The sequence below is a fragment of the Canis aureus genome, chromosome 9, assembly GCF_053574225.1.
Source record: "Canis aureus isolate CA01 chromosome 9, VMU_Caureus_v.1.0, whole genome shotgun sequence".
Lineage (NCBI taxonomy): Eukaryota > Metazoa > Chordata > Mammalia > Carnivora > Canidae > Canis > Canis aureus.
The window spans coordinates 72111454-72125417 of NC_135619.1; the positions used below are offsets into that span (position 1 = coordinate 72111454).

A 13964-nucleotide genomic window follows, 5' to 3' on the forward strand; every position below is an offset into this window, starting at 1 on the left:
CTAGATGCTACTTGTTTTTCTTGTTTAATGTCTGTCTCATTGAAGATAGGGGATTTTGTTTTAGTTATTTACTGCTGAACAATGCCTGGCTAATAGCAGGTACTCAGGAAATGTTTGTTGAATGAATGGAAAAAATGAGTTTATTTTTATTTATTTTTTGGTGGGGAGGGGCAGCATTAGAGGGAGAGAGAATCTTTTTTTTAATTTTTATTTATTTATGATAGTCACATAGAGAGAGAGAGAGGCAGAGACATAGGCAGAGGGAGAAGCAGGCTCCATGCACCGGGAGCCCGACGTGGGATTCGATCCCGGGTCTCCAGGATCGCGCCCTGGGCCAAAGGCAGGCGCTAAACCGCTGCGCCACCCAGGGATCCCAGGGGGAGAGAATCTTAAGCAGGCTTAATGCTCAGCACAGAGCCAGATATGGGGCTTGAGCTTACAACCCTGAGTTCATGACCTAAGCCAAAATCAAGAGTCAGATGCTTTAGCCTACTGAGCCACTCAGGTGTCTCCCCAAATGAATAGTTTAATAGATGGAAACATTTGGGAATATTTGCTTCAAGGCATAGTCATATTCTCTTTTCCTCTCTCTCTCGGAAATACAGTGTAGTGTTCATAGTGCTCTTCACCCAGCCCCATCCTTGCCTGCCACTCCCTGGAGTGACTGCCATCTTCATACATGTTATTATAGTCTTACTGCAAATGCACAAATAAACATGATAGATTTTTGCATCATGCGTGTTTTTAAGATTGTGGTGAAATGCATAAAGCACAGGATTTACTGTTTTAACGATTTTCAAGTGCACAGTTCAGTGGCAGTGGGCACATTCATTCACATTGCTGTGCAACCATCATCTCCATCCATCTCTGGAACTCTGTCTCATAAAACTAAAACTAAATAAATGAGACACTGTCTCATAAAACTAAAACTAAATAAAACTAAAATAAAAATGGGGACCCTAACCCTAACCCTAACCCTAACCCAGTGTCCCCATTAAACACTGACTTCCTACTCTCCCCTTCCCAGTCCCTGGCGCCTCCATTCTCCTTTCGATAGCTATGATTTTGACCTTCTAGGAATCTCATGTAAATAGAATGATACAGTATTTGCCCTTCTGTGACTGGCTTATGTTACCCAGCACGGTGTCTTCAGGGTCCATCCACATTGGAGCAGGTGTCAGAATCTCCCTTCTTTTTTAGCCTGAATTGTAGTTCATTGTATGGATGGACCAGGTGTTGTTGATCCATTTATCTGTTGATAGACTAACTGGGGTTGCTCCCACCTTTTGGCTCCTGCTATGGACGTTGGTGTGCAGATATCTCTTTTGAGACCCTGTTTTCAGTTTCTTGGGTATGTACACACAAGTGGACTTGCTGGATCCTCTGGTGACTCTATGCACAATTTTTTAAAAAAATTTATTTATTTGAGAGAGTGGGTGCGAGAGGGAGCATCAATGGTGGGGAGGCAGAGGGAGAGGTCAACAGTGCACAGAGGGTCCAGTTTCACCACATTCTCCCCACACTTATTCTTTTCTTTTCCCTCCCTCCCTACCTCCATTCTTTTCTTTTCCCTCCCTCCCTACCTCCTTTCCTTCCTTCCTTCCTTTTTCAGTAGAAGCTATGAGCATTAAGTAGTGTTTCGTGTGTTTTTATAATTTAGATGGCTTTTTGCTGCATATATGCAGCTTGTCTTATATAATCAATATTATGTTTTCTATTGTTTAGCCATGTTAACCCTGTAGGTGTAGCTCATTAATTTTACTTTATTTTTTTCTATTAGTCTTACTTGTACATAGTTTTGGAAAAAACTGCACTCTGTTCTACCACAAACTCCCACTCCACTTTGAAGTCTTCTGGCTGTTTCTTCCATTATTTCTATCCATATTTCAGACTTTTTGTTTTTTCTTTAAGTAGGCTCCACGCCCAACGTGGGGCTGGAACTCATGCTGAGATGAGTTGCATCTCTACCAGACTGAGCCAGCCAGGCACCCCTCTGTCCATATTTCAAATGTAAATGCTGCTATTTCTTGATTTTTCAGTTTGAGACCCTAGCTATTAACCCCTAAGAAGAAAAAAAGGATCCGAGCTCTTAGCATGCTTTGATGGCTGCTATTGACCTCTTATTTTCTTAAGCTCAGACATTTACATATACCCAGAAAACATTCTTTCAGAACTCTGATCCTTTGCATTTTGAGGACTTTGAGGATGCAGCAGGATGAATTTTCCCATCTTGAAAGGAAGTCTGTCTCCAGATTGGGTCTGTGGATGTGTAGGTACACTTTGGGATATTAGGGAAATGAAGATGTGAAGCTTGGGTTCCTGATGTAACTGAGAGAGAGTCTGAGAACACTGCTCTTAAGAACTCTGTGCATGGCAAGCCCCAAGGAGCACGCCCACCAGCCCCACTTATCCCTCACCACAGTCCTTGGGATGAGGCTCTTCTTAACCCCCACGTTGTGGAAGAGGAGATAGAGGCCAGGGAGGCCAAGTCACATGACCTGCAAGCACATAGGAGACACTTGGCTCTGATGCCCATGTTTTGGCTGCAGATGCTCTTCTTGCTTCTCATGTTCGATCCTCTGAGCCACCTCAGGTGTTGGGCAGGAGCATCCCCTGCTTCCTGTAGTGACAGTGAAGGTAGGAGACTAGCCCTCCTGGGCGTCAGTGCATGCCCAAGCCCAGAGCCAGCCCTGCCAGGCTCCATGCTAACCAGCTGTTCCTTGGGGTTCTTGGGAGAGCTGGTGAAGGGCTCTCTCATGTGTGGAGTGGCCCTGGCTCTTAGATTGTGTGGTTCTATACTTGGCTTAAGAACATATTTCAGAAGTCACTGAATGTACATGGGGCTTTCTGCCACAGACCTCATCACCATGGAAAGCTAGGGTGGGAATGAAGGATAGTACCTTCTGCCCAGAAAAAAGGACAGCTGGCCCTTTGGGTCCTTGCCTGGTTGTATGCACAGGTGTGGCAAGCTCTGTTTTGGATCTTACTCTTAAAACTGGGCTGAAGAGAGCCTGACCTGGTGTAGTGTCCATTCCAGGGCTCACAAAGCCCTGTCCAAGAGGACAGATGTCAGAGATGCAGGCAACACTGGGCTAAAGGAAGTGTGAGCAGAGCAGGATGTTTGGTGGGGAGTAGCTGCAGAGTGGATGGGAAGGGCTTGGAGGCTGGGTGGCAGAAGTCAAGCATGCTGTTTTCTTGAGGGCTTCCTTAACCCCAGTAAAGGTTTTGGGAAAAAGCTCCCCTTCAATTCATCAGCCCCAGGTCTTTGCACCTCTGTAAGGAAAAGTCTAACAGCTAGGTATTGTTTTGATGATAAAATAACAGGAATCTAGTTCCACTGTGAGTCCCTCTCCTCCTGTAGAGGGGTCAAGCTGAGCCCTGGAGGTCAGGTCCCTGTTTTTGACATCGGGCACTGTGTTTGCCTTGTAGGTGTGGAACGCTGTGGACTCAGGCCGCTGCCTACAGACATACTCCCTGCATAGCGAGGCGGTGCGGGCTGCCCGGTGGTCTCCCTGTGGCCGGCGCATCCTCAGTGGTGGCTTCGACTTCGCCCTACACCTAACAGACCTCGAAACAGGTGTGTTTCACTGCATTGTTATCCTGAGGCACCCCTCCCTCGGAGCTGGCAACTGAGTCAGCTTTCTCGTTGGGAAGCTTCTCTGGGTGGTCAGTAGCCACAAGCTGCATACAGTTTCAGGGCAATAGGACATAGCCCTCAGAAGAAGCTCACACTTGGAGATTATGTTTCCAAGGCATTTGCCTGGAACCAAGACTCTCCATGGAGGGTTCGAGGTGGGCCTCTGCCAGCCTGCCCAGAGGACAGAGCCCCAAGGTTGTCTCAGCCCCAAGCTGTGGGGATGGATAAAGAGGTGGCTTTTTAATCAACTTCTGACATGTAATTTGTACCAAAATAGATTTAGCTTTATCACAATGTCCTTCGGTTGGAATCAGTTTAGAATTCCTGTCAATTCATTATCGTTGAAAGGCTGTAAGGAATGATTCCAGCTCATAGGGAAAGTCTGCAAACGAGTTCTGCTTTAATGCCTACACTGAAAAGGCATTTGGGTAAGATGGATTTGTGCTGGGTAAATCCTAAGGGGGCTCTTGACAAGCAGGGCGAGAAGGAGAGATAAGTCAGTGGAAAGAACTTTATATTACTGAGTGCTCCTACACACCCAATCTAGCTGCAGCCCCTGAGTGGGGTCTCATTTGTGCTCATCAGGTGAGAACAGAGCCAGAGGTATGGAGCTGGCCTGAAACCTCTGCCCCGACTCAGGCTGTATGGTCTAAGTACCACGTTGCCTTTTCCTCCCTGGGCTCCTTCTGGTCAGTTTTCTGCTGGACACTCTGCCGAGGCCAGGAGGGGAGGCCAGAGTTGCTACCCATCCATGAGGTGTCCCCTTCAGCCTGCAGAGAGGTCTCCCATGCCCAACAGTGGAGGCGCTAGGGTCTGGCAAGCAGGAGATGACAGTTCTCAGCCCAACCACACAGCTTCTGCCCAGCAGTTTGGAGGGGGTACAGGGAAGGAACCAATGGATAGTTTGGGGGATCTGTGCGGTTTGTTTCCTACCTTGAATACCCTCATCACCTCTGGACTGCTGAGGGGCAGCCTCACTGCTCCGCTGCTCGAACCTCATGCGCTCACAGTGAGGATGAAGACAAGACTCGTGGCTGCATCAATGGCCAGTACCATGCCACAGGCTGCCCATGATTCTTTTCCCCTATTCATGGGTGAGAAGCCTGAGGCTCACAGCAGCAAGTAGCTTGCTCAGAGCCTCCCAGTGGTGCATGGCAAGTGAGGATTTAAGCCATGTCTGCAATTGCAAATCCTGTGCCCTCTCCACTGTGCTGAGTGTATGATGTTTTTCTTCTCAACAAAGTGTTTCCCCAACTGTTTGTAGTCTTACCATGAGCTCTACAGAGTCAATGAGGGGGCCAGGGCTCAGGGGTTTGGTGCCACCTAGTTGGTGATGACTGCAGCAGGTTATATCCCAACCACCCACTTACATATGAGGTCTCATTTAGACCCCACTCACCCTTCAGGGCTGGCACCGTGTGCTGTCAGACTCCTGTTTGCAGGCACTGGTCTGCCAGGCTCACCATGACGCCTGTGTTCCTAGTAAACTGTGTACAGCATTGGAGACACAGAGGGAACAAGACCCAGGATCTGCCCTAGAAGCTCTTGTTTGCGAAAGGGGCAGACAGAAGCGCAGAGAGAATCTCAAGTCACAGTGATAGGGCGAGATATAGGTACAGGAACTTGTAGTCTAGAAGATCAAGAATGTCTTCTGGGAGGAAGTGGAACCTACTCTGAGGCAAGAACGAGTGGGGTAGAGAATTTAGGTGACGGGGGCACGATTGAGGGGGAGGGAAGTGCGTTCTCAGTAGGTAGAGCAATGAGGACACATTTGTTACAGGAACATGAACCACAATGGTGTGTTTGGAATTGTGGGGTGCAGGGACCCAGGGGCAGCGAGTCTGAAGGTGCAGTTCCTGGCCTATGAGGTGTGTGTTCTCCAGCCGCTATTCCCCCTCCAGGGTCACTGAACACCCCTGGGTACCCACACTATCCACCCATGGAGTGCAGGACCGGTGCTTCTTGCAGGTGAGGAGTGAGGTTGGATGGATCAAATACAGGTTCATTTAATAACAGTAATGGATTCCTAGTGGCCCTTTGTCCCAATGGATCTCAATCAACAGATGTTAGACAGACAGTGCCATTGCGTGTGTGGGTGTGTGTGAGTGTGTGTGTGGGGGAGTGGTTCCGAAATTTTTAGATGTTTAAAGAGAGTCTTCCTGCCTGACAAATTAGGGACTGCCACAGCAGATGGCAGTAGGGGGCCATTGCTGAGTGTGGAGTAGGAGAGAATCATGGCTTGATTTGTACTCTGGGCAGTTCTCCCTAGTGTCTGCAGCTGATTGGGTATGACTGAGGCAGGGTGGAGGACCGGAGGAGGGGAAGAGACATGCCTTGTCCAGTTGGTGGCAGAACTTTACTGGAGAAAAGCTTGTCTGGCCCCAGGCCCAGCGTGCTCCTCCCAGCTGTGGTGTGTTGGGTGGTTTAGCCTCTGTCCTTAGGGCTTTTCTGCTCCACCCCTCTCCCGGGAATAGCATTCCCCACCTGGTTCATTTGTTGAGCGTTCAGTTCCATTCATTCAGTAGGTACTTACTACCTACTAGGTATAGGACCTGGTGCTTGGGCTATAGTGGTGAGCATGTTGGATATTCTTTGTCCCTTTGGGGAAAGGGTCTCAGGGTTTGGGCCTCACCCCTGGGGAAGCCCTCCAGCTCCTTAGGTGGGGCCTCTCCTGCTGAGGGGGTTCCTGGTTTCTGTGTCCGTCTCCCTGACTAGTGTGGAATCGCCGTGCGAATGGGACTTGTCAAGGGAGTCTTAGTGTCTTCATTATCTGGCCAGGCTGGCTCAGAGCAGCAGCTCGGCATGTGTGAGTAGAGGCTGGCCCTTGCTGGGCAGTGAAACCCATCAGTGGCTGCTGGGGTAGGGGAGTAGGCTCCCCATGTGTCTCCCACCTCAGCTCTGCATCCCCATCCCAGGTTGTACTGGTGCTTTCTTTAGCAGAGGCTGGTGGGCTTGGGCAGCCCCTGTGGCTCTCGGCCTGGTTTGACTTATCTCGTCCTTTCTCATCACTAAGTCTGATTTTCCTTTTTACTTGATCTGCCTCTTTCCGCCCTTGGTGATTTGGCTTTTTCATTTCAATCTAATTAGAACTCCCTGCCAGGAGAAGGCAATGCAGGGCGTTCTCACCGCAGCGCTTTGAGAATTAGTCACTCGGTGCCCATTGTCGTTAATGGGAATTTGGCGCCAAGGCCGTTTATCCTGGTGTCCTCAATCAATACAGTTAAAAATCTGTGGATTCTAAAATGTCAATACCCGGCCTGAAATATGGAGGGCCAGCAACATTTTATCTCGTTAATTTATAGTTCTGACGGGCTGTTGGCTTATAGGACAACCATGAATCAACACCTAAATAAAATCCGCTCACAGATTCATTATTTTTGGTGCTCCCGCTTCAGTCTGTAATCTTCCTAACAAAATGTCTCTGGTGCATTAGGCTGAGGTGGCCTCAGGGAACCCTGTCGACTCCACCAGGGCCCGAATGTCGTCTGCCTTATGAGTCAGCTGACCTGCACACCAAATCAGCCAGTCTCCATAGAATCCTCTGAAGAGCTTATTCAGTTCTGCTGGCCCTGGTCTCTTGCAGGTTCCAGCCCCGCCAGGCAGCTGTCCCCAGCCTGGCTATTAAGGCCTCAGAGGTATATGCATGTCCTCCTACTTTGCATTTATTGGCTGCAAAAGAGATTTTCCTCTCCCTGGAGCCCTCAGGGCCCTGGCTGGAGAGGGCACCTTGTCCTCCTTTTAGCCTGGTCTACTCTCTTGATGTGTGTCCAGTCTGTCCCAGACATCCTTGCAATGCCACCTGGTCCCAGGTACCTGATGTTGGAGGCAGTGCAGTGTGATAGGAGCATGGATGAGGTACAAATGTGTTCTTCCACTTACCTGAGCTGGGTGTCCTTGGGTAAAGTTCCTCCATCTCCATTTCCACATCTGTGGAAGGGGGTAACAGTGCCTGGCAGGGTGGCAGAGTGGTTGAGGGATAGGCTGAGATAATGTTTGTGAATACTTTACAGAATGCCTGGTTCAAGGTAGGCACTCAAAAAATATGTTCCTTCCTCTAAGAGACCCTTTGGATGGTGAGAAATAATGAACCTTATTCCTGCTGAGTGTCCAGAGAACCCCAGTTGCTGGGCCATTTCCTCATATTGAGCAGCTTTTATGGCTCAGCTTCAAAAGCCCTCAATCTGATGATCCCCAGCCAGCTTACTAGTGTGGCCCTTGGTCCCCCATGTGGTTATCTGGGGGGTAGGCTGGGAAGAAGATAGCCCTTCCAGGGTTCTCCCGGCTTCTCCATGTTTTGCTTCTCCATGACAAAATACTACTGGTAGTAGGCTAGCTGCTTCTTCCTGGTGGTGGAATGGCAGCTGCCTCTTTAAGATGAGCTTGCAGACCTCCCACAGCTCAGCCTGACCCTCTCTCCAGAGTCCCAAGCACCCAGTGCTGAAGAAGGTCATGGCCTTCTGTACTCAGATACCCACTGCCCATGGCCTTGCTGTCCCTAGCACTTGGTCAGCGCCTGCTCTGGGGGTCCCTGTGTCTTTCACTGGGGGGTTATGGTGCATGGAAATGAGCAGCCAACTGGGACTGGATCCACAAAGACCATTTCTGATGTTTTCCAAGAAGTGTGTTCTGGTCATGCATCATGATTGGGGCCCCCACCACAGAAGCACTCCAGGAAAGTGGAATGCCACATTGGCTGCGTGTGCGCCATGGGCCTGGCTCCGGATGGTGTGGCCCCGTTTCCTAGCACACTGCTTGGCCTGTTTCAAGCCAAAATCAATAAGTAGATGTTAGTCCCTTTGCTTACTATGTATTTAGTCTCTACTCTCACCTGTGAGAACAGTGTTGTTATCCCCATTTTATTGACCAAGACACAGAGGGCTGGAGTGTGCAGGGACTTGTTTGAGGCCTCACAGCCGGCAGTGACAGAGCGGGGATCCGCCTCTGGTCTGTATGACTGGCAGAGGCTGCCACGTCTGTTTCCTTGCCATAGATGAACCGTTTGCTTAAGGGAGCTTGCTTGGCTCTCCCTTGGGCAGCTGGCTTACCACATAAGGAGGATAACTTGGGGGCTCCGGGAGGAAGATGCAGCTCAGATCTTGACTAGTCTTCTGAAGGAGGCTTCTCTGGCTGTTGACAGCCACCGCTCCAGTGGGAGAGACTTGAGCCCTATGATTATAGGACACTTGGCAGAGGAAGGGGGAGAAGCATCTAAATTAGAACCCTGACGAAGAAGACCAGGAGCTCACAGGACTTCAGAGAAGAGGCTGCAGATGGGGCTCCTTTGGGGCTGAGTGGTGCCGCCCATACAGGTCTAGGAGGAGGTGCCTGCAGAAGGGCCTGGGCTTCCCCATTCTTAGGCTTTCGAGCACCATGACTGCATATCTCTGCAGTAGCTTCCCAGAAGCACTCAGTTAGGCATCCTTCAGGTGCCTGTGGAGGTAGGAAGGCAGACACCCAGCTGCATCACAGGCCTCTAGCCAGTGGGCATACTTGTGCAGCTCCTCATGGTATAGGCACGTTTTGTGTAGTCAGTTCTTTGGGCCTAGAGTTTTGCCACTGGAACTAGATACGAAGTCTCTGAGGGGCTCCGGAGCCCAGTGATCTCTGCGCTGACAACAGTTCTGGTGATGCCCCTCCGGTGCCTTCTTGCCTGGCGAGCAGCTGTCCACGCTCCCTCCCACCCATGGATGCAGGCAGTGTTGGGTTCCTCCCCACCCCTCACTGACTTTACTGCTTTTTCCTTGTCTTCAGCCAGGCCTCTTTCTCCTAAGTTCATTCCTTCACTGATACCCCATTCCTGGCCCACTTTTAAACATGCTTGTTCTCAAGGCCACATCCTCTTCAGCCCTGGGTACCCAGTTCAATTCCCATGCACACCCTTTCTCTTTTACTCTGAAGAGTTTTTCTCTCTAGTCTCAGCCTTATTTTCTTTCTGTACAGCTTTGGGGTGAGAAGCCAGCTCTAGTTATGGATATGAAATCTAGTGTTATTCAACTTCAGTGAAACACCCTAGCCCTGAATCTCATACTTTGGAAGGTGCCTACAGGTCTTGCCATATGTCCATACACATCCATGCCATCACCCTCTGGGTGGATAAAAGACGGGTTTTTCTCAACGGTACTAGTTCATTGGCTGCCGTCACAGCACGTGGGGGCAGTGCATCGTCTCTGTGTGTGCTGAGTGGCAGCTGTGCAGTGGTGTGGCTGACCTTGCAGGTCAAACAGCCTCTGGGGACTGGCTGGGAGACCAAACACAGATACCTGCAGGGTCCCCAGAAAGCCAACTTGAGGCAAAGTTTTAAGACACACTTTGTTTGCAAGTTGAGAATTTTTTTTTTTAATTTTAAAAATTCAGTCTTGTCCAGATAATTAAGAGCATTGGCCAGATTGATGTGAAGGAGGTTTTACCACAACGGCTGCTGTTTCTCCATTGCTGCCCCCACTGTGTGCGGGCCTGTCATCCATCTGGGGCCTGCCATCTTCCATGCTTCTTCCTGATTCAGGACAACTGCTTCAGCTATGCTTTATTACCCTGGTTTTGTGGATCCGAGAGGACTGCTGGGCTCAGCTGGAGGCCCCCACTCATCCTGGGAGACCTGCAGACACAGGCCTGTCTGCCTCATACCCAGACCCTTCCCAGGACCCTGCCGGCGTGCCTATATAGCCCCTGTTTCTGATTCATAGAGTTTGATTTGAAAGTTAGTAAGCTCCTTTTCTCGTTAACTTTGAGTCAGGATGGTTGGATTTACAGCTGGCCGAGTCCTTCCCAGAGGATGAGTGTAACGATATTGATTTTAGTGAAATGAGTCATATGCCGCCTGCCTGGGAACACAAGCTCAATCACCACAAGCCTACAGCATCAGCTTTCCCCTGTCAACATCCTACATGTTTGTGAGTCCATGGATGTGAACAAAGAGCTAAGGAGAAGGAAAGGTCATGGATAGCTTGTAGGCAGGTGAGGTGGGGTGCAGAGAGCGGGGCTCTGGGGTTAGACAGGTCCAGCCCCTCTCCCAACGTGGCTGACTTGTGCAGCCCTGGATGAGGCCTCACCTCCCTGAGCTTTCATTTCTCCCGCTGTGAAATGGGCTAATTACACCTACCACAGAGGGTTGTTACATGACACGCAAGCCACATGCAAGCCTAGAGATAACAGGTGCAGAGGAAGACATGATGAACTTTCCTTCTCTTTCTTGGAGACCCATACTTGGGTTTCACCTGACTTGGATCAAATATCTGTTGCATTCCAGAAACTAGGCTGGGGGCCAGACATGCTGAGTAGAAGAGGAGGACCCTTTGGGGACCCAGAGCCTTGCATGACAATAGGGTTCCCCAAGGTAGGCATTAGAGTGACAGGCAGTGTTGCCCCAGCCACATAGTTGGTCACCTGGGTCTCCACTTGAGAAAAGGAGAGGGGGCAACTCTGAGGAATTCCCTGGCATGTTGCCAGCTGCTTTATCTTAACAGTATTAGTGATAGAAGCATGGGTAGTCATAATAGTGTCAAGAGAACAAATTGAGTTTCTGCATCCTGTTTTAAACATATTTTTGCTTTAATGACGATTTATAGTTTATTTGTGTCATTATTGATTCAAGGAGGAAAAGAAGTGATTTTTCCTAACTCTAACAGAATCTGAACAGTTCTTGCACTGGTTGAGTTCATTATAACCAGATCGATAAAGCCAGTGTTAGTGGATTAAATATTTTAAAACTCAATTTCCTATAAGCAGCATACAGTGAATAAATAGAACTCTATAACAAACATGTAAGCAAGCAAGAGAGTCTCGAGGTTAAAGGTTATGAGGCAACAAACCATCGAGCTTAAAGTAGCATCGCCAGAGAGGACATGATAAACAAGGTACTTGGTATATAAAAACATCGAGTGGGAACAAGTCTGACAAGCAAGGACCTTCACCTTCACCATGGCGAGTGTTCACGTAGGAGATAGTCTCTGATAAATATTTCCATCCTTTGTCCACGTCTCTTCAACAAACTGTAAAAGCTAGCCCAGGGCATCATGTTCTCAGAGCCTCAAGACAGAAAGAAACTCCAGATCATTCCTCCCTCAAGGTTCCTGCTGTTAAAAACATATAGCCCTTGGGTTAGCCTTTAATCTAACCAAGGATGAATTCAGTAATTTGAAGTTTAATTTTCTCACACATTTAAAGGCTCCTTTTTGTTGTTTGCTGTCTGCCAGGTCCACTGGAACACTTTATATATTATGTAGTATGTATGTTGCCCTCTGGACAGTCTTATGTGTATGAGGCTGTGCAACACTGCAGTGAGGGATCTGCCCAAGGGACCTGCCCAACATCCCTCCCCTGTAAGTGACAGGGCCGGGATGGCACCTGGGTCTGTGTGGTTCTCAGCGCCTCTGCTACACCACCTCCTGTTCCGGGCACAGTGCTGGACGATGGCAGCTGGCGTCCCGATTTCAGAGCCACAGTCTTGTGCTAGATCTCCTTCCTTTAATGTTTCCCATTACGTGTCTAGAAGCTTATTAAAATTTTTTTAAAATCTTTTAGTTTTGGACCCTTTTAACAAACAAATACAGCAAAGGCCTAGGTCTTTATAAACCAAAGTAGGAAAAAAGATATTAAACCATAGCTTGTCTTCTAACAGGAACATTTTTTTTACTTAAGAGACATAGATTCTCTTCTCAGTCTCTTTAGGAGGTTGAAGAATAACATGCAGAAATACATGGGGTTTTTTTTAGCAGAAAAAGCTCAGTCCTCATCTTTTAGCAACTCAGCTTTCACTTTCCTCCCATCTTTTCCCCATTGTTGGCAAGACTGTATCACTGCACTTTTTGAAAAAATATGGCTAATTCACTGCTGTTTCTGAAATAAGCATATGGTTATATGCCATGGTCCAAGAAACAAGGAACATTTTTCTCCAGGCAGATAGTTTGTTTTTCCTTTTGGGCTTAAGGACTGGCAGTGAATGTGAGCGAGCAAGAGGTCAGCAGTGGGCACAGTTGCCTCTGTCAGGAGGACAGATTTCTGGCCTGCCAGCGCCTTCTCAGTGATGGGAGGGCCACAGTGGCATAGATGTGCTCCTTTCCCATTGAGGGGGACATGATGGTGGTCCACTCCCTCATTCCTCAGACAAATCTCTGCTACTTGGCTGGAGCAAGTGTCCTGAGGCCTGAGCTACAGGTTCGATGTCCATCCTGAGATCTTCACAAGTGCTGCTCTGAGTACTGTCCCAGGTGTATGGAGACCAGGACAGGTGGCATCTGCTAACTGGGCACATCATGGGTGGTTTTTGACCATCAACTGTAGCTTGAATGAGTTTCAGGAAAGAAGAGGAAGCTCAAGGAATACCAAGTTTCCAGTTGGATTAATTCCTGAGATAGTTTCTTTTCTGTTGATCAAATGAGAGAGAGACATAGGACCCAGACTACTGTAAGTCTCCTTATCTTTCCGATGCCTTTTTATTTATTTATTTATAGATTTTATTCATTTATTCATGAGAGAGAAAGAGAGGCAGAGACACAGGCAGAGGGAGAAGCAGGCTCCACATAAGGAGCCCGACGCAGGACTTGATCCCGGGACTCCAGGATCACGCTCTGGGTCAAAGGCAGGCGCCAAACCGCTGAGCCACCCAGGGATCCCCCTCCGATGCTTTTTTAGAAGAATTCTTTATTAAATAAAAAATTATGACAATATTAGTATAATTTAAAAAGTTATCTCACTACCCCTAGAACAATTCACTTCAAGTTGGTGAATCTCTTCCCAGTCTGTCCATACCAATCCCTACTTAATATTTTTGTAATTCAAGAATAGGTATGGACGTTGTCCATCTTGCCAAAGAGCCCTGTTCATGATTCCAGTTTTATTTTTTTATTTTTTATTTATTTATTTTTTATTTTTTTAAAATTATTTATTTATGAGATACACACACACACACACACACACACACACAGATAGAGAGAGAGAGAGGCAGAGACACAGGCAGAGGGAGAAGCAGGCTCCATGCAGGGAGCCCGACGTGGGACTCGATCCTGGGTCTCCAGGATCGCGCCCTGGGCAGTGCTAAACCACTGCACCACCTGGGCTGCCCATGATTCCAATTTTAAACAGCTTTTCCATATTCCACCAGGCAGACACCTGTATTTGCCTTAACTGCTCCCATTGGGTTGGACAGCTAGGCTGTTGTTTATTTACAGTCCGTTCACTATTACAGATGATAGGATCCTAAGTGGCCAGCTCATGACAACACTGCAGCAACATAGGGTGACTTTGAAAATCTTTATGCACTGCATGTCTCAGCAACAGTTAGGGGCTTGTTGAGCTTAAAGAAATGTAGAGTCTTCTTTCACAAAACCTC

The 13964-nt window shown here is 48.3% G+C and overlaps 1 protein-coding gene across 7 annotated transcripts in view; it reads left to right on the forward strand.

Annotated features, from left to right (window-relative positions):
- Positions 1-13964, forward strand: part of WDR25 (WD repeat domain 25) — a 143555-nt gene that overhangs the window by 84938 nt on the left and 44653 nt on the right. For all 7 annotated transcript variants that reach the window (XM_077910592.1, XM_077910594.1, XM_077910593.1 and 4 more), the window contains one exon: positions 3430-3577. In XM_077910592.1, the coding sequence (XP_077766718.1) occupies positions 3430-3577 (148 nt within the window). The remainder of the gene's footprint in view (positions 1-3429; positions 3578-13964) is intronic.